This window comes from Stegostoma tigrinum, chromosome 6 (assembly GCF_030684315.1).
Source record: "Stegostoma tigrinum isolate sSteTig4 chromosome 6, sSteTig4.hap1, whole genome shotgun sequence".
In the NCBI taxonomy this organism is placed as follows: domain Eukaryota; kingdom Metazoa; phylum Chordata; class Chondrichthyes; order Orectolobiformes; family Stegostomatidae; genus Stegostoma; species Stegostoma tigrinum.
In genome coordinates, this window is record NC_081359.1 from 44,522,669 (window position 1) to 44,549,277 (window position 26,609).

Genomic DNA, 26,609 nt, shown 5'->3' on the forward strand with positions numbered 1-26,609 from the left:
ACACATGCATAAATTTGCATTGATGGAATGAAAATTTTTGTGATGCATAAATATATCCTTACATTATTTTTTATACAATGTACGTGCAGGAAACCTGACCTCATGAAAAAGTGGCTGGGATGTTGATGAGGGATTAGGAACGTAAGGGAGGGTCAAGGGAAATGGAGCACATGGGGAGTGGTGTGGGTGGGTAGGGTAGGTGCTAAGAGAGGGGGTGACTAGCTTTAAATATGGGGGAGACAGTATTGGGTGATTTGCTGGGGATTTGGGAGCCAGGGTAATAGGGATGGTACTATGGGAGCTGAACAGTTGTTGGTGGATTGGGGCAGGTGTTGGATGAGTGGGAGAGTGAAATAACTGGGCAGAGGCTGGTATCCCATCACCAAGTCACCCAGATTTTACTTGTGCAGAGTACATTGGCTGTGTCCAGTCAGCTTGAAGTCAGTCCCCAGGACTGAGGACATGCTAAATATCCTGTTTATATTTGTCAGTCAGGGCTTCCCGAATGGCCTAAGTTCAGAACCCCAATCAAGGGTCGCTTAGTCAACGAGGTCCACCTGGTTCCAATCACTACATCGCTCTCTGATTAAGTCTGGAGATGTGGGTCTGGCCTTTCTCTTGTAGCATTTCCTGTGGTGTTTTCACCCTAGGTCCAGCTCCTCTAATTTGGACTCTGACACAGATTATGTGTACCTGACCGTAGACTATCTCCTGCATCCAGAGCATCTCAGGAGGGTTTCCTTCTCTTCTTCCTTCAGTAATGGTATCACGGCTGCATCCATCTTGGACTCTAAGGTTTTCTCAACACTAGACAGAGGGGAATATCTTATGATTTCTGATTGGCCTTCTGGCCAATTTGAGGGGCTACATATGTTTTGTCCTGCCCCATTTGTGAGATTTCAGGTGATCTATATGTTTGTTCAGGGCTGCCTCACCTGCCCAAACTTTACAAGTCATGAGTCTAAGTCTCATATCCATACAGGGCCATTTCCATGGTTCCGGCACCAAACTTTGTCCCAGAAATTAAGTTGTCTGTTTTATTTAGAGGAGACATGTGGTCAGCATTGGCATTCATACTGTCATTTAATCCTCCCCCCCCACGCACCCCCCACACCCCTGGGTCTGGAAATATCAGGTTTAACCTGATATGGAGTCTTCTCCGACTCAGCAACTCTACTGGAGCTATCCTTGTTATTGCGTGGGGGTTATTCCTATAATTGAACAGGAACCAGGACACATTGGTATCAAGCAACACTGTAGGTTGCCTCATTAAACCTGCCTTTAATGACTGAACCATTCCTTCCACCTGACCTTTGGACAATGGATGGTGTGGAGTTGTCCTTGTTGGAAATACTCAAATTCTCTGCTGATAAATGACGTCCCATTGTCTGTGATCAATACTTCCAGGCGTCTGTGTATCGTGAGCAATGATCACAGCTTCTCATTTGAAATCCCTGAGTTTGCCAACTGAGCTTTTCGCACATCCAATCACTTTGAATGAGTATCCACAATGACCAGGGAAACTGAGCCAATGCAAGGATCAGCACAGTGAGCATGCAACTAAATCCAGGGTTTAGCTAGCCATTCCCACAAATTTTGGAGCACCGCTAGCAGTAATGTTTTTCTTTATTCACACTCTGACCATCGCCCCAGTACTGCAGCTATGTTGGCATTCAACCCTTGTCACCAGACATAAATGCTTGCTAGCAACTTCATCTTGGAAATACATGGATGACCCTGGTGGAGTTCAGCCAACATCTGGTGGTGACTTTTACTTAGGACAATCACTTTTGCTCCCCATAATATGCCATTCTCAACAGTGATCTGGTCTCGCTGGGTCCAGAAAGGTTTCAGTCCTGGTTGAAATGGCCCTTCTGTTTCCCCCATCACCATCAGCTGCTTTAATTTTGTCAAGCCTGGATTATTTTATGTCCACGATCGGATATTGGCAGCAGTAACCGGAAAGGTGTCTAGAAAGTTTAAAACCAGAATAGTATCTCCCAGAGGAGGCACCACCAGCGTAGTATCTGCTGGTGGGAGGAAGATCAAGGCATCTGCGTAAGCTCCTTGGCTTCCTGGGCAGTGTTCTAACTTGTAGGCACTGAGAATAAGGGCCTACCACTAAATTCTACTGAACGCTATGGGTGGCATTGCCTTGTCTAGCAGGGGTTTGTTATCTGTTTCTATGACGAATTCCCACCCAGAAAAGTATTGGAGGAAGCTCCTTGCTTCAAAGATAGCCACCAAATCTTCCTCTCTATCTGGGCATATTTGCACTCAGCATCAGCCAAAGTCTGGGTGTTCCTCTCCATTGGGCCACCGGTGAGCCAACCCAATCCAATACCACATGGGGAGGCATCATATCAGCACCAGCTACACTTCGGATCGTTGTGCACCAACACCTTGGTTGACAACAGCTGATTTTTCATTTCCCTAAAGGCTACTTCTTAGCTATTCTACCATTTCCAAGGCTGACGCTTTTCCAATAGCAGGGGTAAGGGTGCCAAGATAGCGGTCAGGTTATGTATGAATTTTCTGTAATAAATCACTAACCTAAGGGAAAACCTAAGCTCCTGTACAGACATGGGGGCTCACCCTCACTTTACCCTCCAACAAGCGTAACCCGATTTTGTCGACTCTGTAACTCAAGTAGGTCACTTAGAGTGCCTGGAACACACATTTTTTTCTTCTATGGCATATGCCTGCCTGGGAGAAATGTTTCAGCACTGTGTCCAAGTTCTCCAAATGGTCTTTATTGATCTTTCTGGTTATTACCACGTTATCCAGATAAATGGCAACCTAGGGCAGCTTTTGTAAAATATACTCCACGGTCCAGTAGGAAAGGATGCTTACTGATGATACCCCAAATGACAGTCTCGTATATTGGTACAAACCCTTAGAAGCATTAATTATGGCATACTTCTGGGACTCCTCATCTAGTCACAATTGCAAGTAGGTGTGGCTCGTGTCCCGCTTCATAAAGGACAGCCCCCCAAACAACTTTGTGGACAAGTCCTCTATGCAAGGGATTGGATATTTATCCAGTTGCAAGAAGTGGTTTACCCCAAAGGTAAATTGAGCCATCAGTTCATCAGACTTCACAATCAGTACAACTAGTGTTCCCCATTCCACAAATGCACTGGTTTGATGATTCCTTTGCTTTCCTACCTCCTGATTTCCTCCTCTACTTCTGCATGCAAGGCAAATGACACTGGGCAGGCCCTGCAAAATTGGGGAATTGCTACCTGGTCAACATGTAAATTGGCTTTGTCCCCTTTGATAGTCCTAAGCCCTTCATGAAATGCTCCTGGGTATTTCACCAGGACTTCACTTAGGCAGTCATTTTCTGACTGAAAAATGTTCAGCCAACCTAGGTGAATCTTCCTCAACCAATTCCTGCCCCACTATGCTTGGGTCAAAGCCTGTTACTACCATCAGTGGTAACTGCAACTGGTTCTGGGACCAAAGTCACATCCTTAATCTGCAACAGTTCCCCAGTGCTTAGCTCGGATGAAGTCTTGCACAAACTTAAGGATTGGAATTCCAAGAGAATCTTGTTAAAGACAGGCTCTGCAACCACAGATACAGCTGTGCCAGTATGGGCCTCTATGGGAACTGGGTGAACATTTAACCAAATATTAATTTGAATTGATTCTGATTTGAATGTCACTAAACAATTTAATTGTTCCAACTCACATGTAGGGGGAACTTCCCAGAATGTGCACTCTCCTGGACAATGGCCTATAAGTTTTCTTACTCAAGTCATGCCTTGTCAGACTCCTTTGCTGTCTCAAGTCTGCACATTGGCAGCAACTACAATGGCTTGCTGACCCAGATCCTGAAGAACGTTGTAGCCATTTGGCTAAGACACAGCATTGTGTGGGTTTCTGCTGTTGATTAGCTGAGGGTCGCTCTGCTCAGGATATGCCCTGCATGAGGATCTGCGATTACATGTCCCCCAAGCTCAGTCAGACACTTGAGAGTGTCCACTTCTTTTGGGATGCCCTGTAGCTCCCATGCTCCATTTGCCACATTTTCTAATGGCAATGCCAGTTGTAGTGCCTGATTGAAGTACAGTTGGACTTCAGCTAGCAGACACTTCTGCATGGTTACATCATTAATCCCACATACCAAATGGTCTCTCAGCATCACATTCAGGGTTAACCAAAATCACATGCCTCTGCCAGCCATCCTAACCCTGACAAAAATCCCAATATGGATTCCTATGGTGCGCTAGCAGTCAAATAAATCAATAGCATCTCAGAATTTTAGGAGATTTGGCATCATAATATTCCTTAACTAACTCTGTCAACTCTTAGAAGGATTTAGTGTCTGGTTCCTGTGGGAAAGTTAAGCCGTTTATAACTGAAAATGCTGTGGGTCTGCAAGCAGTCAGGAGGATTACTCATTTCGTTTCATCTTCTCCAATGTCATTTGCCTGACAAGATATTGCATTCTTTCCACATCCTGGGCCCAGTCTTCAGCAGAAGGATCAAACAAGTCAGCCTTCCCAAATATTTGGCATGATGCCAGAAATACTTGCTCCAAGATGACTTTTGAGAGTGAATGTTCTTCAGGCATGTACTGTTTTCTCCCAATGCCACTGAAATTACCTTGTAGGGGCCAGTATCCTGTCACCAAGGAGTCCTTTATTTACTGGTGCACTGTACACAATCTGTAGCCAATCAGCTTGGAGTCAGTCCACTGAACTGAGGAGATTCTGAATCTCCTGTTAATATTCGTCAGCCAGGGCTTCCTGATTGGCCCAAGTTAACAACCCCAATCAAGGATCTTGCAGAAAACGTGATCAGAGATAATGGGAACTGCAGATGCTGGAGAATCCAAGACAACAAAGTATGAAGCTGGATGAACACAGCAGGCCAAGCAGCATCTCAGGAGCACAAAAACTGACGTTTCGGGCCTAGACCCTTCATCAGAGACGGTCAGTTTTTGTGCCCCTGAGATCCTGCTTGGCCTGCTGTGTTCATCCAGCTTCACACTTTGATGTCTTGTAGAAAACGTGGTCCCTTGGTTCCAATCACTACAGAGAGGAACATGAGGGGGGGAAGAGAGCTGGAGCAGGAGCAGGAATGTGTGCTGAGGAAAGAGAGAGGACCTAGAAGTGTGGGAGAGGCAGGGTAGTGAGGAAATGCTAAGGTTGTCAGGCGGTGCTGGAGCAGGGGTTAGAAGCTGATATGGAGGTGGTGTTGAGGGATTATGGGATATTGGCGTTAGTTAGGAAGGTACTTGTGGTGTGGAGAAGGAGTTGGTGGAGTGGAGCAGGAGTTTGGGGATAGAGGAAGGCACTGGGAGTATGGTGGAGGAACTGAGGAGTGAGGGAGATGCTGGGGATGTGGGTGTAATGGTGAGGGACTGGAGAAGGCATAAGATGTTGCGTAAGTGGGTGAAGTGCTATGGAATGGACGATGGTCTAAGACAGCGGCAGAAACAAATAGGGTCAAAGAGATAAAAAAACTAGGAAACAGACAAGATTAGATTCCCTACAGTGTGGAAACAGGCCCTTTGGCCCAACAAGTCCACACTGCCCCTTGAAGCATCCTACCCAGACCCATTCCCCCATAACCTACACACCCCTGAGTACTATGGGCAATTTAGCATAGCCAATCCACCTAGCCTGCACATCTTTGGACTGTGGGAGGAAACCCATGCAGATATGGGGAGAGTGTGCAATCTGTGCACAGGCAGTTGCCCAAGGTTAGAATTGAACCTGTGTCCCTGGTGCTGTGAGGCTGCAGTGCTAACCACTGAGCCACTGTGCCACCCCATTAACAACATTAATGGTTCTTTACTTAAATATGAGTAGTATTTAGGACAAAATAAATGAATTAATAGCACAAAATTGTTAATGCGTGTGAACTCATAGCCATGACAGAGGTGGGGCTAACTGTCAATCAACATTAATCTGTGCATTCTTCATGGTAATTCCTCCATCTATCAGAATTTACTCGTCAAACAGCACTCTCCTCTATGCAATATGAATGTTGGTTTTCTCCTTGAATTGGTATTGTTGCTAACTGTCCTGATAAGGGTAAGATGAAATGCTTTGATAAAATGTGTCTTTTTGAGCAACATTCATGTGCCACCCTACGAAACATTTATTCTATGATTTAATGAGAATCCCAATTACAAATAATAAGGGAATGATATATGTCTGAAAGGTTAGTTGCTTAATCAAATTCAACCGTTCGGTTTTTAGGGTTTGGTGTACAGATCAATGTTTCTGGCATGTCAATAGAACCTGGTTTTGCATAAATCCATCCTTCAAAAACGTCCAAAATGTGGCTTGCATTGCCCTTTGTTTGAGGATTACTAGATACATTTTAATTATTAAAATATTGTTGAAAATTGCATTTAGTTGAGTCGAAAAGCATTAGCAGAATTTTACAGCAGCATTCAAAATGTAGTTAAAGGAAGGAAATGCAATTGAATATCACTATATATGGAACAGTACTCAAGTTAAAAGAAAAAGAGATTGATTTAAGTGTGAATTTTAGACAACACTTCTTGCCAATTTTGTCTCACAAAGGTGTTGTTTCAGTGTTATGTAGATTGGATTCTAAGTCATATCCAGTAATCGTTTTTGATGAAATCTGCTAAATTCAAAGTTCATTGAGTGGAAGTAGGCTTTCTGACTCTTAGAGTCTGCTCCCTATTCGGATGATGGCTAATCTGATAATCTTCAACTCCAGTTTCCTGCGTTTTCCTCATAACCCTTGATTACTTCACTGATTAAAAATCTATTTCAGCTTTGAATGGACATAATGACAGCCTTCTGCAGCAAAGAATTTCACAGGTTCAATACCCTCTGAGAGAAAGAATAATCTCATCTCTGTCTTAAATATGTAGCATCTTATTTTGAGATTATTTCTGCTTGTCGTAAGTTCTCCTACAATGGTAAACAGTCTCTTCATATTTAGCCTTGTGAAGCACCTTAATAATCTTAAGGTCACCACTGATTCTACTATATTCCAATGAGTACAGGCCTAAACCACTCAACATATCCCCACAAGAGAGCCCTTCCACACCTTGATCAACTCGTGAACCTTCTGTGGATTGTCTTCAATGTCAGTATGTTTTTGCTTATCCAAATTCACACAAATTGAATATGTTCTAAAGATCACAAAATGGGTTTTAAATATCGACAACAGTGACCCTTTTTTCAGAAAAGAACAGCTGGCATTGAATCCTCAGGAGTTACTGGTGCTGTTCAATAGTTTTCAAGTTGCTGATCATTGAACCACAAAATAGTTATTATTAAAGAGACATAAACAATTAAAGCAGATTATATTAGATTAGATTTATTGTCAGCATTTGTAGCTAATTGACTCCTTAACAATTTCAAATATGAAATAAGAAAAATCCTGCAGCTCTCAGGAATTTAGATTTGTGATAAAGCTTCTGAGAGGCATGTTTAAAAATAAGGAGTCAACTTGGTAAAGCTACAATGCAAGACTACTAAGCAGTGAAAGAAACTTGTGAAAGGATGGTGTCATAGAGTCATACAGAACAGAAACAGATCCGTCGGTCCAACCAGTCCATGCTGACCATAATCCCGAATCTGCCTACGCTTGGCCCAAATATTTCTCCAAATACTTCTTATTCATGCACTTACCTAAGTGTCTTCTAAACATTGTAACTGTACCCACATCCACCATGTCCTCTGGAAGTTCATTTCACACATGAACCCATTCTCTGTGCAAAAGAATTGCCCCACAGGTCTTTTTCAAATCTTTCTCTTCTCACCTTAAAAATAGGTCCCCTTGACTTGAAATTCTCCACCGTAGGGAAAAGATACCTACCAGTCACCTTATCTATACCCCTCATGATTTTATAAATGTCTGTAAAGTCACCTTAAATGTCCTACGGTCCACATAAAAGAAGTCCCAGTCTGTACAAACTCTCCTTATAACTCAAACTCTCCATTTCTGGCAACATCCTGGTAAATCTCTTTTTAAACGTCTTCAGCTTAATAATATCCTTCTTAAAACAGGGTGATCAGAACTGAACACAACACTCTGGAAGAGGCCTCACCAGCATCTTATACAACCTCAACTTAAAGTCCCAATTCCTATACTCAAAGGTCTGAGCAATGAAGGCAAGTGTGCTAAATGCCTTCTTAACCATCTATCTTTATGTGATCCAAACTTTAAAGAATTATGCACCTGAACCTCTAGGTCTCTCTGCTCTGCAATAATGCCCAAGGCCCTTCATTTAATTGTATAAGTCCTGCCCTTGTTTGTTTTACCAAAATACAAAACCTCGCATTTGTCTAAATTAAACTCCATACACCACTCACTAGCCCATTTAGCCAATTAATAAAGATTTTTTTGTAATATAGATACCCTTCTTCACTGCCCACTATATCACCAATTTTGGTTTCATCCACAACCTTATTAACCATGCCTTCTATATTTTCATCCAAATCATTTATATAAATGACAAACAAAAGTGGACCGAGCACCAATCCCTGTGGAACAGCACTGGCCACAGGCCTCTAGTCAGAAAAGCAATTCTCCACCATCATTTCTTGTTTCTTCCCATTAAATGAATTTTGTAATCAGTTGGCAAGCTCACCCTGAATCCCATGTGATCTAACTTTATTAATTATGGTACTATGTGGAAGCTTTTCAAAGGTTTTATTACGTCCAAGCAAACAATGTCTACCATCCTGCCCTCATCAATCTTCTTGGTTACTTCCTCAAAAAATTCAATCAAGTTTATAAGACTCGACTTCCCTCACACAAAACCATGGATGGAACTAAGTGATCTCATAAACAACAGATCTGTAATCCTGCCACATCTAGTTATGAATGCTAGTGGGCAACTGAGTGATTAACAGGGGGAAGATCCAAAAATATCCCCATCCTCAGTAATGTAGGGGCCCAGCACAACAGTGCAAATGACAAGACAAGTAATTGTGAAAATCTTCTGCCAAATGTGCTGAGTGGATGTTCAATTTTAATCTTCTCCTGAGAATCCCAGCATCATAGATGCCAGTCTTGAGCCAATTTGATTCACTCTAATTGATAACATGGAACAGTTAAGGGCATTGAACAGTGAAAAAATATTAGTCTACAGCACTCCTGCAGTAGATCTGAAGACTTGTGCTGCAGAACTACCTGCATCCCAAGTCAAGCTGTTCCAGTAGAACTATACCATTGGCATTGACCCGATAATATGGAAAATTGCACAGGTATGTCTTGTCCACACAAATAAGGAAAAATGCAACCCAGCCAATTGCCTCCAATTTTTTAAAAACAATATTTTCATAGCATTGCTGGCTGAATCTACATTAATTTGCCATCTCTAACTGCCCTAGAAAAAGACAGTGGTCAACTGCCTTCATGAATTTGTCTTTCTTTGTCCTTGAAATGTTGTCATTATAATGCCAATAAAGGGGTCTGCTCACCCAGTTAAGTGGGGGATATTCCATCACAATCCTGACTCATACTTTGTCAATTGTGGACAGGCTTTGGGAGTCCACAGTATTTATTTAACTAGTTCAGTCCAGTTCCAAGTCAATGATAACCCCCAAGATGTTGATACTGGGAGTCAATCCTGATAGTTTTTTTTCCTTTTTTTCATTCAAGGGATGAGGGCGTTGCTGACTAGGCAGCATTTATTGCCCATCCCTAATTGCCCAGAGGACAGTTCAGAGTCAACCACATTGCTGTGGGTCTGTAGGCCAGACCAGGTAAGGATGGCAGCTTCCTTCTCTAAAGGACACTAGTAAGCCACATAGATTTTTCCAATGGATTCATGGTTGTAAATAGATTCTTAATACTAGATATTTATTGAATTCAAATTCCACCATCTGCCATGGCAGCATTTGAACCTGGGTACCAGATTGATAAATTCTTGATTTTGCAAGGAATTAAGGGCCATGGGGAGAGTGCGGGTAAGTGGAGTTGAAATGCCCATCAGCCATGATTAAATGGTGGAGTGGACTCAATGGGCCAAATGGCCTTACTTCCACTCCTATGTCTTACGGTCTTATGAACTGCTGCAGTCCATTTGTTATAAACCACAATATTTTTTTGAGAGGGTTACAAGATTTTTACTCCAAGATACTGAAGGAAATATAAGTACTGGAAAAAATAGGAATGTAAGTAAGCCTTTTGGCCTCTGAAATCTGATGCACAATTCAATAGGACCATGGCTGATCTGGCATTCCCCACATCCACTTTCCTGCTCTTTCCCCATAACCACTACTGATCAAGAAACTATCTATCTCAGTCAGATATATACATAAGGACTCTGTCTCCACAAATCTCTGCAGCAAGGAATTTCAAAGATTCGCAACCCCCTACAAGAAGAAATTCCTCCCCATCTCAGTCTTAAATTTGTACTCCGTTACTCCAAGACTACGCAAACTGATCTTAGACTCTCCCATGAGGGGAAACATACTCTCAGTACATGCCCTACCAAGTCCCTGAAATAATTCAATATTTTTCATGGAATCCCTAGTGCAGGGGTGGCACGTTGGCTCACAGCGCCAAGGGCCTGGGCTCAATTCCCCCTTGGGCAACTATCTGTGTGGAGTTTGCATGTTCTCCCCATGTCTATATGTGTTTCCTCCAGGTGCTCCGGTTTCCTCTCACAGTCCAAAGATGTGCAGGCTGGGTGGACTGGCCATGCTAAGTCGCCCATAGTGTTCAGGAATATGTAGATTAGATGAGTTTGGGGAATAGGTCTGGGTGGAATGCTCTGAGGTTCAGTGTAAACTTGTTGGGCTGAAGGGCCTGTTTCCACACTGTAGGGATTCTTAAAAAAAAACAGACCATTCAGCCCATCGAGTCCACACAAATCCTGTGAAGAACATCCCATTCAGACCCACCCTATTCCCATAACCCGGCGTTTCCCACGGCTAATCCACCTAGCCTGCATATCCATAGACATGAGAGTTTCAAGGAGATCACCTCTCATTCTTCTGAACTACGATAAGTAGAGTTTAACCGTTGCTCAAATGGCAATCCCTCTATCCAAGTGAACCTTCCCTGAACTGCCTCCAAAGAAATATCTTTCCTTAATATGGGGACCAAAACTGTTCACAGTGCTCCAGATGTGATTTTGTCAGCACCTTGTACAGTTGCAGTAAGGCTTCACAACTCCTGTTACACTCCAACCCCTTTGAAATAAGGGTTTTAACTCCATTAGCCTCCCTTATTACATGTTGAATTTGTGCACTAGCTTTCTGTGTTTTGTGCACAAGATCCCCCAAGTGCCTTTGTGTTGTACCTTTCTGTAGTTTTTCTCCAATCGGAATAGCAATATATTGCCAAGTCAGGATGGTGAGTGGCATTGAAGAGAACTTGCAGGTGGGAGTGTTCAAGTGTTTACCCTCAATCATCAGTAAACTGATGGAAGAACTGTCAACAGCACTTTCAAAGCAGCATGTACAAAGAAGCAGAAACAAAGTTAATGGGCAAGCTCAGTAGATTTGGCAGCATCTGTGAAGAAAAAGTCAGAGTTAACATTTTGGGTCAGGTGACCCTTCCTCAGATCAGAACAAAGGATTAACTGCTTAGACACTCAGTTTGGGTTGTACCAGGCTACTCAGTTCCTGAACTCCTGGCCTTGGTCTAACATAAGCAAAAGAACTGAATTTTAAAGGTGAGGTGAGAGTGACTGCTCTTGACATCAAGGCTGCATTTGCTTGCGTGGCATCAAGGAGCTGTAGCAAAATTGGAATCATGCAACAATCTTTCTCTGGTTGGAGTCAAAAGAATATGCTTGTTTGAAGTCAGTCATCTCAGCTCCAGGACAACTCCATAGGAGTGCCTTAGGATAGTGTTCTAGGCCCACCTACTTCTAACTGTAACAAATGCTGTGACTTCCACCTCTCACGGTCAACATATTCTGCGTGGCTGTGAAAGTTTCTATCCACATTTCCTTGGTGTAGTCACATAACCAAATATTTTGTAAAAACACTTGCATTATACATAAGTAAAAGCGCAATGCAACTTTATTAGTTCTGCCAATTCCAGCATGATCTAATCTAAAGGCAATTTGACTTTCGATATTTGGTTAGGTCATAATTGTGTTAAGGACATCTTTACAATTTCACTGGCCACATCATGGAGAAGTAATCTTTCTATTTCATCATTTGCTACAGCAAATGAACTTGCCTCAATTTGTTTATGGTTTTAGAACAATTTTTGAAAAAAATAATTCAGTTACTTGTATTTTCAGTGTGAACTGCTGGATCCAGGGGACGATGAATGATCTGGGTGGGGTTAGCTGAAATCTGACCATTACTGAGATAGTACAACACTAGCAAATGTATTGATTACTACAGCAGATGGTGAGGTTATTGCCCTGTCACTATTGCAATAGGCAAACTGGAACAATGTAGTTGTCCATTTGGAAACTGTTTGCTTTGGGGCAACAAAGCTTGGTCTGTTTTGAAAGATAACTCATGTTTGGACAAGGAGCTAGACTGACAGGGAAACCTCATGACTCTTGGGATCTCTTTTAAGCTGGCACAAGAGTAATGGAACTGAACAAGTGGGTAGGATAACACTAACAAGATACTTTCAGCCAAACATAAAGGTTTCCAGCCCATGGGGAGTGAGCAGGTGAATAGATCTTAGCAGTATTGAATGATAAAGATCTCCCAGAGATGCAGACTAGCATTAATGTGATGACATGTTAGAAAACTACAGATCAAAGTCCAGAGTAGAGGTACCTCTGGTAAGAGGGTGCCAAACCAACTCTCAGCAGTTTTTGCTTTAGCTTTATTTTCAAATTTTCTCAGGCCATGAGTGAGCTAAGTGTTTGCGTGTTTTAATTTTGGCTAATTCTCAATGGTCAAACAAAGAGGTTGGACAGGAAAATTGCATCAAAAAGATCTATGAAACACATGTAGGATTGTGAAATATGCTGAAAGTGGAAATGCTAATATTCTGACTAAAATAATATGGAAACTAAAACAAGGAGCTCTGAAAATCATTGAGAAAGCAGAGCAAGGGTGATAGAAGTCAGCTTTCTGCTTGAAAACTGAGAAAAATAGTTGACTGGAAAGATCGCAAATATAGAACATTGGGTGGAACAGAGATACAAGAAAAGTAATGATTTGTTTTGAATGAGAAAGACATGGAGTGTAATGCCAAGAGTCTCTTCCAATAATACTGAAATTTAAACAAACAGGGGTAAATACTGAAGCAGTTGGCGAGATTGTAATCTGCATATTCCTGCACATTTACAACAAGTTCATCAGCATTTGAGAAAAACACAGTCTATCCTTTAGGATGTTAATAAACCTAAATTTTGATCTTTTTAGAATCATAGAATTTTACAGTATTGCAGGAGGCCATTTGACTCATTGTGTCTGGACTGGCTCCTGAAACAGCTACCCAGCTCATCACACTTTCCAGTCCTATCTCTGTAGCCCTGTAACTACTTCTCTTTCAAATATATATCCAGCTCTCTTTATAAAACTGCCATGGAATCTGCCTCCGCCACTCTCCCAGGTAGTGCATTCCAGATCCTAACAAGCCTCTGGGTGACAAACTTTCTCCTCATTAGCTCTTTTGCTGACAATCTTGAAATTGTAAGCCCTAGTTGCTGACAAATCAAATAGTGGAAACAGAATATCATTCTTTACATTGTCAAAACTGTACCTAATTTTGAACTACGTCAGTAAGGTCACCTCTGAAATCAACTCTACTTCAAGGAGAATAAGACTCTGATAATAATCCTCTCTAATCTTTCCTTGAATCTAAAATCCTTCCTTCATGGTATCATTCTTGTAAATCACCTTTGAACTCTATCCAGGGCTGTAACATCCTTCCTTAAATAAAGTACCCAGAACTGTATAAAATACTCCAAATGTAGTCTGACCAATGATTTGTAGAGATGTAGCATCATTTTCTTCCTTTCATACTCTATGCCTCTATGTACAAATATAAGGATCCTATAAGGCTTCTTAATAAATGTTTCAACTTGCCTGGCCACCTTCATCGAATCATGTATGTGAGTGCTGAGGTCCCTCTGCTCCTGTACACCTCTCGATGTTGGACTACTGAGACCATGTCTCCTGTGTTTCTTATACCAAGATGTATTATCTCACATTTCTCTGTACTGAAATTCTGCATTTCTAGGTGTCTATTTGACCAACTTGTCACTGTTTCTCTGAAATCACTCAGCATCAGCCTCGGAATTCTTACAGACTGCCATTTTACCATTTACTGTTTTCAAAAATTATTCAATTAGACTAGCAATGAAATGCCAACTAAAATCTCTTCCTTTCCAAATGCCCAAAATTAAGTCCAAAGTTGTTGCAGGTTAGGTCGTTTGGCCTTGCTAAATTGCCCCATTGTGTTCAGAGATGTGCAGACTAGGTGGATTAGCCATGCTAAGGGATGCCCTTAAAGTGGGTCGGTGTGAACTCGAAGGCCCGAACGCCCTCTTTCCATACTGTATAATTCTATGATTCTGAGACGTGACAAATAATTCTATTCCGCGAACCCACAGCTCACAGACAGCGGGAAGCGGAGCTGAATGGGGAATAAAATCAGACAGTCTCAGACAGGAATATTCCCGACACAGCGCACCTGCAGCAGGTAGACAGCTAACACCAGGACAAAGAAAATGTTCATCAGACTGATTGTTTGTTAAAATCACCAACCATCGAGGGCCAGCATGGAGGGAAAATCTTTGCAGTTGGACACCCCAGTGGAATCTGTCACACAAGTTTTCCAAAGATTGGCCCAGAAAGTGGCCGTGGTGATAACTGTACCGTCGATGGAGGAGACCTTCCAGTAGTCTGTGGGCAACGTTGAAGACACCAAAATAAAACCAGACACGGACAATATGAAGGCAGCGATTTCCAGTGTCATACTCGCCATCCTCAGGAACTTCTGCCAGTAGTGAAACCAATGTCTGCGATTGTAAATTGTTTGATTCTAAATTAGCGAGTCATTTATTCGCGTTCCAAACGGGTTTGCAAAAGAAAAAGAATCTGGTCTAAACTGTTCTCTCTCAAGGGAAGGTGCACCGCATCCGCAGTATCTCAGGTACTAAACTGAAAAGAATCTTTTGCAGAAACTTGTACTGGGGCTGGTTCCCTTGCGTCACAGGAGAATTATACTCTGACCGCTACCCTAAACATCCGCTAATGCTCTTCCTGTAAGGTTTATATCTGAGGAAACCGTATCAGTCTAATAGGTTTGATCGCCTACGGCAAAACATCAAATGCAAGTTGCATTTACTTAAAATGTAGCAAATGTAACAAAACAAGTTGCTAAAACCTTCTACTTCGGGAAGTATATTGGATAATGAATGGATTGCACAGAAGTAGCAGGGGTTTATAAAAGCAATTTGCACAAGTTAGGTCTGAAGCCATTGGAGTTGAGAAAAATGAGAAGGGATGACATGACTATGGGGCGTGGGGCGGGGGGCGCGGTGGTTAGAGACTGAATCCGGAAAGACTATTTTCACCAGAGTTTAGTAGAATGAGAGGGCTCTCATACCTTCAGTTGAAATAACTTGCATCCCATCTTGCAATGTGTTCTCAGCTTTAAACACTTTGATGGCTGGATGATGGTTTATAATAGTTATAATACAGCGTTATACCAACAGTGTGGGTTCAATTCCCACACCAATTGAAGTTAAGACGAAAGCCTTGCCTTCTCAATCTCCCCTCTCAGCCAAAGTGTGATGATCCCTAGGTTAAGTTAGCACCAATCACCTCTCTCTCTCTCTCATTTTCTAATAAGAATGTAGCTCAATGGTCTGATAGGACTATAGTGACTTCAACTTATCACATCCACCTACCGCCCTACCCACGAAACTCCCCATCCACTATATATTCCTAACCACTTAGCTCACCCACCTAACTATTCTTTCCTACCGATTCACTCATTCATTTACTCATCTATTCACCTATTCACCGATTCACATTCATTGACACCCAAACATGAAAATTACAATAATATGAAACAAAAAGAACTGCAGATGCTCGAAATCTAAAGCAGCAACAGAAATTGCTGGCAAATCTCAGCAGGTCTGGGAGATTCAGCAAGAAGTGTAGAGCAACGTCAACTTGGAGGAAAATGTGAGGCGAGTGGAAGCCAACACTGCGTAATATTCCTTGGAAAACTCAGTCCAACATATTTGAAAGGAAATGTGTCTGTATTACATTGCGTGCGTGCGTGAGAGAGAGAGTGTGTGTGTGCATCTGCACGTGTCTGACGTGCATGCATATTTGTTCTATGTGTGCGAATGTGTAGTTGTATATCTGTACGTGCATTTTTGACCATGTGCATTTGCTTGAATCTGTGTACGTGTGTGTGTGAGGTTTGAGTATGTGCAATTGTATGTGAGCATCTGAGTTTGTGTATATGCATGTGTGCATCTGACTGTTCTTGTTTTAAATTCATTTATGGGATGTGGTTCCTGCTACCTGTCCCCAGGTGCCCTTGAGAAGGTGGCATTGAGTTGCCTTCTTGAATGCTATAGTCTTTGTGCTGTAGGTAAATCTATTGGGGAGGGATTGACATTGAAGAAATGGCAAATGTTTTTGAAGCCTGGATGGTGAGTGGCTTGAAGAGGAACTTGCAACTGTTAGTGTTCCCATGTACTTGCTGTCCCTGTCCTTCCAAATGAAAGTGGTCATGGGTTTGGAAGGTGCTGTCAAAGGAATCTTGCCAAGTTAATAGAGTGCAGCTTGTAGATGGTACACCTTGCTATGGAGTGTCAGGGGTGGGGTGAGCATAAGTTTGTCAATGTGGTGCCAACTAAATGGACTGCTTTATTTTGGATAGTGTCAAGGCCATTGAGTGTTGTTGGAGCTGCACTGATTCAAGCAAGTGGGGTGTATTCCATCACAGTCCTGATTTGTGCCTTGTTTTTGTTCCTGATTTACAGTACCCACAGTTCTTCTAGTTTTTAAGAGTCCGTTATGTAAGAAATCAAAGAGTTAACAGAAGAGTGGTATTTCTTTGAGGCTGAGTACCTGACAAAGGATATTGCTGGTAAACAGGTTGAAACTTTGTTTTTCTTTTTGTGTTAAGCTATTTATAGAATATTATATAAATAGCTCTGACTACTTTCCCCTTTGTGTAATAGACTTATATCTTTTGGTTAAAGAATGTTTCCAGCTTTGTTTGAATATGATAAGTGACTAATCACCACAAAAACCAACTGTAAAGATAAAATTTATAATCTATCAAATCCGATTTCATTCTTGGACAAAAACAGAAATTAAGATTTGTAGCTCGGGTTGTGGATGAGGCTGTTGGCTTGTTCACCGAGCTGGCTGGATATCATACAGATGTTTGGTCACCATGCAAGGCAACATCATGAGTGCGGCCTCTGATGAAGCGATTTGTTCTACTCTGCTTGGTGTTTATATGATCTGAATTGTGCCATAGAATCCCTACAATGTGGAAGCAGGCCATTTGGCCCATCAAGTCCACATTGGCCCTCTGAAGAGTATCCCATTCAGACCCAGCCCCTACCTTATCCTTGCATTTCCAATTCTAGACACTATGGGCAATTTAGCACAGCCAATCCACCTAACCCTAATCTTTGGACAGTGGGAGGAAACCGGAGCACCTGAGGAAACCCATGCAGAGACAGGTTGAGCGAGAAAACTCCACACAGACAGTCGCCCGAGGCTGGCATTAATCTCCTGTCCGTGGCACTGTGAGACAGCAGTGCTCACAACTGAGCTACCATGCTGCCTTCAATGTGGAAACAGGTCATTCAGCCCAACAAGTCTACACTGCCCTTCTGAAGAGCATCCCACCCAGACCCATTCCCCTACCCTTTCCCTGTAACCCTGCATTTCCCAAATCTAATCTACTTAACTTACATACCCCTGGACACTGCAGCCAATTTAGCATGGCCAGTCCACCTAACCTGCACATCTCTTGACTTTGTCCTTTGAGATAGAAGTGGTTGAGAGTTGGACGGTGAAGTCTGAGGATTTTTGGTGAATTTCTGCAGAGCACCTTGTAGCTAATTCATGTTGCAGCTCCAGAGTGTGTGTGATTGATTGATTGAATTACTTTTTGTCACATATACTGAAGCACAGTGAAAAACTTTGTTTATGAGCAGCACAGGCAGATCATAGTAAGCAATGATGTACAGATCAAAAAGACTGAGACAGAGGCATACAGGTTACATTGCATGCACTACTGGCGGAGGCAGCTGATTTTTTGAAATTGTTTGTCCTGGAAGGTGTCAAGCTTATTGAATTTTGTTGAAGCTGAAGACATCCAGGCAAGTGGATCAAACACATGATTTGAAACTTATAGATGATGGATGGGCTTTGGCCAATCAAGAATGAGTTATTTATTGCAGTTTTGCCACCAGTGCCACATGCCAGTCAGAGTAGGAATAGCAGGATTGCAAAGGTGAATACATGGCTTGAAGGATGGCGCAAAAATGAATGATTCAAATTCCTGGGACTTTGGAACCGGTTCTGGGGAAGGTGGGACCAGCATTCTGTAGACTCTGGAAGAATTCCAATGGATTAGAGGATAGCTAATGTAATCCCAATCTTTAAAAAGGAAGGAAAGAAAATGGAGAATTATAGGCTGGTTAACCTGACATCTGTGGTGGGAAAATGTTATAATGAATTATTAAGAATGTGATAAATGAGCATTTAGAAAGGATCAGCCCTAGTCAGTATGGATTGACTAAAGGGAAATCAAACCTTACAAATCTACCGGAATTTTGTGATGATGTGATCAATAGAGTGGACAAGAGTGAATCAGTAGATGTTATGTATCTGTACTTTCAAAGGCTTTTGACAAGGTTCCACATGAGACAATAATGAGGAAAATTAAAACTCATGGTTTTGGAGGTAATGTATTTACATGGATAGAGAACTAGTTGGCAGACAGGAAGTGGAGTTGGAATAAACCAGTCCTTTTCAGATTAGTAGGCAGTGAGTGGGGTGGCAGAGGGTTCAGTGCTGGGACCCCAGGTATTCACAATGACGTTAACAATTTAGACAAAGGAATTGAATGAGTATCTCCCCAAATTGGCAGGTGACATGAAGTGGGGTGGCTGTGTGCTGTGAGGAGGATGCTAAGAGGCTGCAGGGGAATGGACAGACAGGCTGAGCAGGCAAATATTTGGATAATGCAATATAATGTGGAAAAACTAGGTTATCCACTTTGTCCACAAAAACATCATTTGAACGGTGGTTGCCTTCGGAAAGGGTGCGGTGAAATGAGACCTGGCTGTCATGGTGGAACAATTACTGGAGGTTTGCAGACAAGTGCAGCAGGCAGTGAGGAATGCTAATGACATACTGGCCTTCATAGCAAAAGGATTTGAGTATAGGAGTAAGGATGTCTTGTTGCAGTTATACAGGGTCTTTGTGAGGCCACGCCTAGACCATTGTGAGCAGTTTGGTCTTCTGGTCTGAGGAAGGACATTGTTGCTATTGACGGAGTCCAATGACGGTTCACCAGACTGATTCCTAGGATGGCAGGACTGATATATGATGAGAGACTGGATCAACTGGGATTGCATTTGCTGGAATTTAGAAAGATGGGGGTGGATCTCAGAAACATATAAAATCCTGATGCGACTGGGCAGACTAGATGTAGGAAGAATGTTCCTGACGTTGGAAGTCCAGAACCAGGGGTCACAATCGAAGAATAAGGGGTAAGTCATTCAGGACGGAGATGAGGAAGAATTTCTTCACTCAGTTGTGAACCAATGGAATTCTCTCTGTGTCCAGTTCATAAATTCACAAGATGTATGGATAGAATTACACTATTTGGCCCATTGAAGTCTGCTTCACCATTCAATCATGGCTGATATGCTCTTGTGCCCCAATTTCCTGCTTTCAACCTGTTACCATTTAGAAATCTGTACCTCTTCCTTAAATGTACTCACTGTCCCAGCATCCATTGCACTTTGGGGTAGCGAATTCCATGCATTCTCAACCCTTTGGGAGAAACAGTTTCTCCTTAACTCTGTTATAAATTTTCTACCCCATATCCTAAGACTATGATCCTTTGACATAGAATGCCCCACAAGAGGAAACATCTGCTCCACATCTATTTTACCTATACCTTTTACCTACTTGAATACTTCCATTTGATCTCTCCTAATTCTTCTTAATTCCGAGTACAGGCCTAAACTGTTCAATCTGTCTTCAAATTCCTCATCTTCAGGATCAATCTAATGAACCTCCTCTGCCATTACATCTTCCCTCAAATAAGGAGACCAAAACTGTGCACAATTCTCAAAGCATGGTCTCACCAATGCCTTAATAGTTGTAGTCATGCTTCCTCACCTTTATATTCTATTCCTTTAGCTATAGAAGCCAACATTCCATTCATTTTCTTTATCTGCTGTACCTGCATGCTAGTTTTCTGTTCCTCATGAAAGAGGTCACCCAGCATCCTCTGCACTGGAGCACCCCAAAATCTTTCTCCACTTTTTTCGTGACCTTGCACTTATTCACATTTAACTCCATCTGCCACATTTTAGCCTACTCTCCAAGCCTATCTATATCCATTTGTAAAGTTTTTATATTCTCATTGCAATTTACTGTCCTGTTTATTTCTGTCGTCCACAAATTTGATTATAGAACCTTCTATCTTTCTATCAAATTTGTTAATGTGGGTTGTGAATAGTGGGGTCCAAGGACCAAACTCAATGGCACCCCACTTGCCTTCTAGGAAAGATCCTATTTATCCCGACCCTCTGTCTCCTGTTCATCAGCCAGTCACCTATCCAAACTAATAAATTACTGCTAATCCCATTTGATTCAACCTTATGAATTAACCTTTTCTGTGGCACATTGTCAAATGCCTTCCAAAAGGTCCAGATATATTCCATCCAAAGGATTCTCATTATCCACTTCGCTTGTTACATCTTTGAAGAACTCAAACAAATTAGTCAAACATGATCTGCCCTTCATAAAACCATGTTGACTCTGGAAAGCAGTTTAACATTCCAAATGTTCTGATATTGCTTCCTTGATAATTGATTCTAACACTTTGCCGACAATAGATATTAAAATAACTAGTCTGTAACTTCCCACACGTTGCCTGCCTCCCTCCCTTTTTGAATAAGGACATTACATTAGCATTTTTCCAATCCACTGGAACCTTTCCCTTGTCCAGGGAATTTTGGAATATTATAACCAATGGATACACTATCTCTTTCGCCACTTCCTTTAATACGCTAGGATTTCGGCCTGGGCAGTTTGTCTACCCTCAGTCCTAATAGTTTGTGTACCTTTCCCTTATCAATGATTGTTCTAAGTTCTATCCTTTCTATTGCCTCTGACTTGCTTGCTCCAATTGGAATGGTACTATTGTCCTCCACCACGAAAACTGAAGCAAAGTATTGACTTAACATCTGTCAGTTCATTTGATATATTAAAGAGGAAGTTGAATGTCACCCTTGTGACTGAAGGGATCAAGGGGCGCTGGGAGAGAATGGGAATGGAATACTAAGATAGCATGATCAGCCATGATTGAGTGGTGGTGCAGGCTTGAAGGGTTGAATACCATACTCCTGCATCTACTTCCTGCTTCTTTATTTTAAGAAGTTCTGTTCTTCCAACCAAAGTGGATAACCTCTTAATTTTCCCCACTGAATCCCATCTGCCATGTTCTTGCCCAATCACTAAGCCTCCCAAAAACATTTTACATCACCCTCAGAGAGCACATTCCCACTGAGCTCTGTATCATCTCCAAATTTGGAAATATTACATACAGATCCCAAAACCAAATCATTATGTACAGATATTGCTCAAGCACCTGTCTTTGCCATACCCCACTGCCTGCCGGCTCAAGAATGACATATTTATTCCAACTGTTTTAGAACTAAGACAATTACAGTGCAGGAACAGGCCTTTTGGACTCCCAAGCCTGCATCAACACGCTGCCTGTCGCAACTAAAACCCCCTATACTTCAGGGAACTATACTTCCTCTATTCACATCATAGTCATGTATTTGTCAAGGTGCCCTTTAAAAGTCACTGTCATATCTGCTTCCACTACCTCCCTTGGCAGTGAGTTCCAGGCACTCACCACCCTCTGTTAAAAAAAAATTGCCTCTTACATCAACTTTAAACAGTGTCCCCTCATAACTGATTCTTCCTCCCTGGGGAAAAAGCTTCTGACTGTCCACTCTGTCCATGGCCTTCATAATCTTGGAGATCTCTATCAGGTCGTCCTCAACCTCCGTTCCAGTGAGAACAACCCAAGTTTCTCCAACCTCTCCTCATAGCTAATGCCCTCCATTCCAGGCAACATCCTGGTGAATCTTTTCTGTACTCTTTCCAAAGCCACCATATCCTTTTAGTAGCGTGGCAACCAGAATTGAACACAATATTCCAAATGCAGCCTAACTAAGGTTCTATGAAGCTGCAGTGTTACCTGCTAATTTTTAAACTCAATACCCTAACTGATGAAGGCAAGCATGCCTTATGCCTTGTTGACTACCTTCTCCATTTGTGTTGACCTGTGTGCCTGTACACCCAGATCCCTCTACCCATCATAATAAAATGTGAGGCTGGACGAACACAGCAGGCCAAGCAGCATCTCAGGAGCACAAAAGCTGACGTTTCGGGCCGAGACCCTTCATCAGAGAGGGGGATGGGGGGAGGGAACTGGAATAAATAGGGAGAGAGGGGGAGGCGGACCGAAGATGGAGAGTAAAGAAGATAGGTGGAGAGAGTGTAGGTGGGGAGGTAGGGAGGGGATAGGTCAGTCCAGGGAAGACGGACAGGTCAAGGAGGTGGGATGAGGTTAGTAGGTAGCGGGGGGTGCGGCTTGGGGTGGGAGGAAGGGATGGGTGAGAGGAAGAACCGGTTAGGGAGGCAGAGACAGGTTGGACTGGTTTTGGGATGCAGTGGGTGGGGGGGAAGAGCTGGGCTGGTTGTGTGGTGCAGTGGGGGGAGGGGACGAACTGGGCTGGTTGAGGGATGCAGTAGGGGAAGGGGAGATTTTGAAACTGGTGAAGTCCACATTGATACCATATGGCTGCAGGGTTCCCAGGCAGAATATGAGTTGCTGTTCCTGCAACCTTCGGGGGGCATCATTGTGGCAGTGCAGGAGGCCCATGATGGACATGTCATCAAGAGAATGGGAGGGGGAGTGGAAATGGTTTGCGACTGGGAGGTGCAGTTGTTTTTTGCGAACTGAGCAGAGGTGTTCTGCAAAGCGGTCCCCAAGCCTCCGCTTGGTTTCCCCAATGTAGAGGAAGTCGCACCGGGTACAGTGGATGCAGTATACCACATTGGCAGATGTGCAGGTGAACCTCTGCTTGATGTGGAATGTCATCTTGGGGCCTGGGATGGGGGTGAGGGAGGAGGTGTGGGGACAAGTGTAGCATTTCCTGCGGTTGCAGGGGAAGGTGCCGGGTGTGGTGGGGTTGGAGGGCAGTGTGGAGCGAACAAGGGAGTCACGGAGAGAGTGGTCTCTCCGGAAAGCAGACAGGGGAGGGGATGGAAAAATGTCTTGGGTGGTGGGGTCGGATTGTAAATGGCGGAAGTGTCGGAGGATAATGCGTTGTATCCGGAGGTTGGTAGGGTGGTGTGTGAGAACGAGGGGGATCCTCTTGGGGCGGTTGTGGCGGGGTCAGGGTGTGAGGGATGTGTGGCGGGAAATGCGGGAGTCTCCACCTATCTGGACTCCATTTTCTCCCCTTTGGTCCAGGAACTCCCCACCTACGTCCGTGACACCACCCACGCCCTCCACCTCCTCCAGGACTTCCAATTCCCTGGCCCCCAACACCTCATATTCACCATGGACGTCCAGTCCCTGTACACCTGCATTCCGCATGGAGATGGCCTCAAGGCCCTCCGCTTCTTCCTGTCCCGCAGGCCCGACCAGTCCCCCTCCACCGACACTCTCATCCGCCTAGCTGAACTCGTCCTCACACTCAACAACTTCTCTTTTGACTCCTCCCACTTCCTACAGACTAAGGGGGTGGCCATGGGCACCCGCATGGGCCCCAGCTATGCCTGCCTCTTTGTAGGTTACGTGGAACAGTCCCTCTTCCGCACCTACACAGGCCCCAAACCCCACCTCTTCCTCCGGTACATTGATGACTGTATCGGCGCCGCCTCTTGCTCCCCAGAGGAGCTCGAACAGTTCATCCACTTCACCAACACCTTCCACCCCAACCTTCAGTTCACCTGGGCCATCTCCAGCACATCCCTCACCTTCCTGGACCTCTCAGTCTCCATCTCAGGCAACCAGCTTGTAACTGATGTCCATTTCAAGCCCACCGACTCCCACAGCTACCTAGAATACACCTCCTCCCACCCACCCTCCTGCAAAAATTCCATCCCCTATTCCCAATTCCTCCGCCTCCGCCGCATCTGCTCCCACGACAAGACATTCCACTCCCGCACATCCCAGATGTCCAAGTTCTTTAAGGACCGCAACTTTCCCCCCACGGTGATCGAGAACGCCCTTGACCACGTCTCCCGCATTTCCCGCGACACATCCCTCACACCCCGCCCCCGCCACAACCGCCCCAAGAGGATCCCCCTCGTTCTCACACACCACCCTACCAACCTCCGGATACAACGCATTATCCTCCGACACTTCCGCCATTTACAATCCGACTCCACCACCCAAGACATTTTTCCATCCCCTCCCCTGTCTGCTTTCCGGAGAGACCACTCTCTCCGTGACTCCCTTGTTCGCTCCACACTGCCCTCCAACCCCACCACACCCGGCACCTTCCCCTGCAACCGCAGGAAATGCTACACTTGTCCCCACACCTCCTCCCTCACCCCCATCCCAGGCCCCAAGATGACATTCCACATTAAGCAGAGGTTCACCTGCACATCTGCCAATGTGGTATACTGCATCCACTGTACCCGGTGCGACTTCCTCTACATTGGGGAAACCAAGCGGAGGCTTGGGGACCACTTTGCAGAACACCTCCGCTCAGTTCGCAAAAAACAACTGCACCTCCCAGTCGCAAACCATTTCCACTCCCCCTCCCATTCTCTTGATGACATGTCCATCATGGGCCTCCTGCACTGCCACAATGATGCCCCCCGAAGGTTGCAGGAACAGCAACTCATATTCCGCCTGGGAACCCTGCAGCCATATGGTATCAATGTGGACTTCACCAGTTTCAAAATCTCCCCTTCCCCTACTGCATCCCTCAACCAGCCCAGTTCGTCCCCTCCCCCCACTGCACCACACAACCAGCCCAGCTCTTCCCCCCCACCCACTGCATCCCAAAACCAGTCCAACCTGTCTCTGCCTCCCTAACCGGTTCTTCCTCTCACCCATCCCTTCCTCCCACCCCAAGCCGCACCCCCCGCTACCTACTAACCTCATCCCACCTCCTTGACCTGTCCGTCTTCCCTGGACTGACCTATCCCCTCCCTACCTCCCCACCTACACTCTCTCCACCTATCTTCTTTACTCTCCATCTTCGGTCCGCCTCCCCCTCTCTCCCTATTTATTCCAGTTCCCTCCCCCCATCCCCCTCTCTGATGAAGGGTCTCGGCCCGAAACGTCAGCTTTTGTGCTCCTGAGATGCTGCTTGGCCTGCTGTGTTCGTCCAGCCTCACATTTTATTATCTTGGAATCTCCAGCATCTGCAGTTTCCATTATCTCTCCCTCTACCCATCAGTACTCTTAAGAGTTCTGCCATTTATTATATATTTTCCAGCTTGATTAGACCTTCCAAAATGCATTACATCATATTTTTCCAGATTAACCTCCATCTGCCATCTCTCTGCTCAAGTCACTGATGTATATCCTGCTGTATCCTTTGACAGTCCTCATCACTTTCAACTCCTCTCATTTTCTTCAGGTAAGACGGGTTGCCATGGGTACTCACATGGGACCTAGTTATGCCTGTCTCTTTGTGGAGTACATGGAACATTCCTTGTTTCAGTCCTATTCCGGCCCCCATCCACAACTTTTTCTCCAATACATTTTTGATATCATCGGTGCTGCTTTCCTCTCGTGTAGAATTGGAAAACTTCATCAATTTAGCCGTCAATATCCACTCTGCCCTCACTTTCACCAAGTCTATCTCTGACTCCTCCCCTTCCTTCCTTGACATTTCTGCTCCCATTTCTGGGAATAGACTGGCCACTAATATCCATTACAAACTCACTGACTTCCGCACCCACCTGGACTGTACATCCTCACACCCCACTTCCTGTAAAGATGCCACCCCATTCTCTCAGATAACAAAATGTGGGGCTGGATGAACACAGCAGTCCATGAAGGGTCTAGGCCCGAAACGTCAGCTTTTGTGCTCCTGAGATGCTGCTCGGACTGCTGTGTTCATTCAGCCCCACACTTTGTTATCTTGGATGCTCCAGCATCTGCAGTTCTCATTATCTCTGATCCCATTCTCTCAGTTCCTCCGTCTCTGTCACATACGCTCAGATGAGGCCAACTTCAACAAGGGAGCCTCTGAAATGTCCACATTCTTCCCCAATGAACGACTCCCCAGCTCCGTTATTGACAGGGCCCTCAATTGGGTTCGACCCATCTCCCACACTTCTGCCCTCGCCCCTTCTCTTCCCTCCCACAACAACAATAGGGTTCCCCTTATTATCACCTACCACCCCCCAGCATCCACATCCAGAAGATCATCAGGTGCCATTTCCGCCACCT

General features: G+C 44.1%; 1 protein-coding gene across 3 annotated transcripts in view; it reads right to left on the reverse strand.

Moving 5' to 3' along the window:
• LOC125453633 (claudin-10-like) overlaps nucleotides 1-26,609 on the reverse strand; it is a 193,080-nt gene that overhangs the window by 49,383 nt on the left and 117,088 nt on the right. For 2 of the 3 annotated variants that reach the window (XM_059646523.1, XM_059646524.1), the window contains exon 3: nucleotides 11,260-11,402. In XM_059646523.1, coding sequence (XP_059502506.1) covers nucleotides 11,260-11,402 — 143 coding nt within the window. Of the gene's footprint in view, nucleotides 1-11,259; nucleotides 11,403-14,650; nucleotides 14,871-26,609 lie in introns of those variants that run through there. The other variant, XM_048533438.2, reaches the window with a different exon arrangement.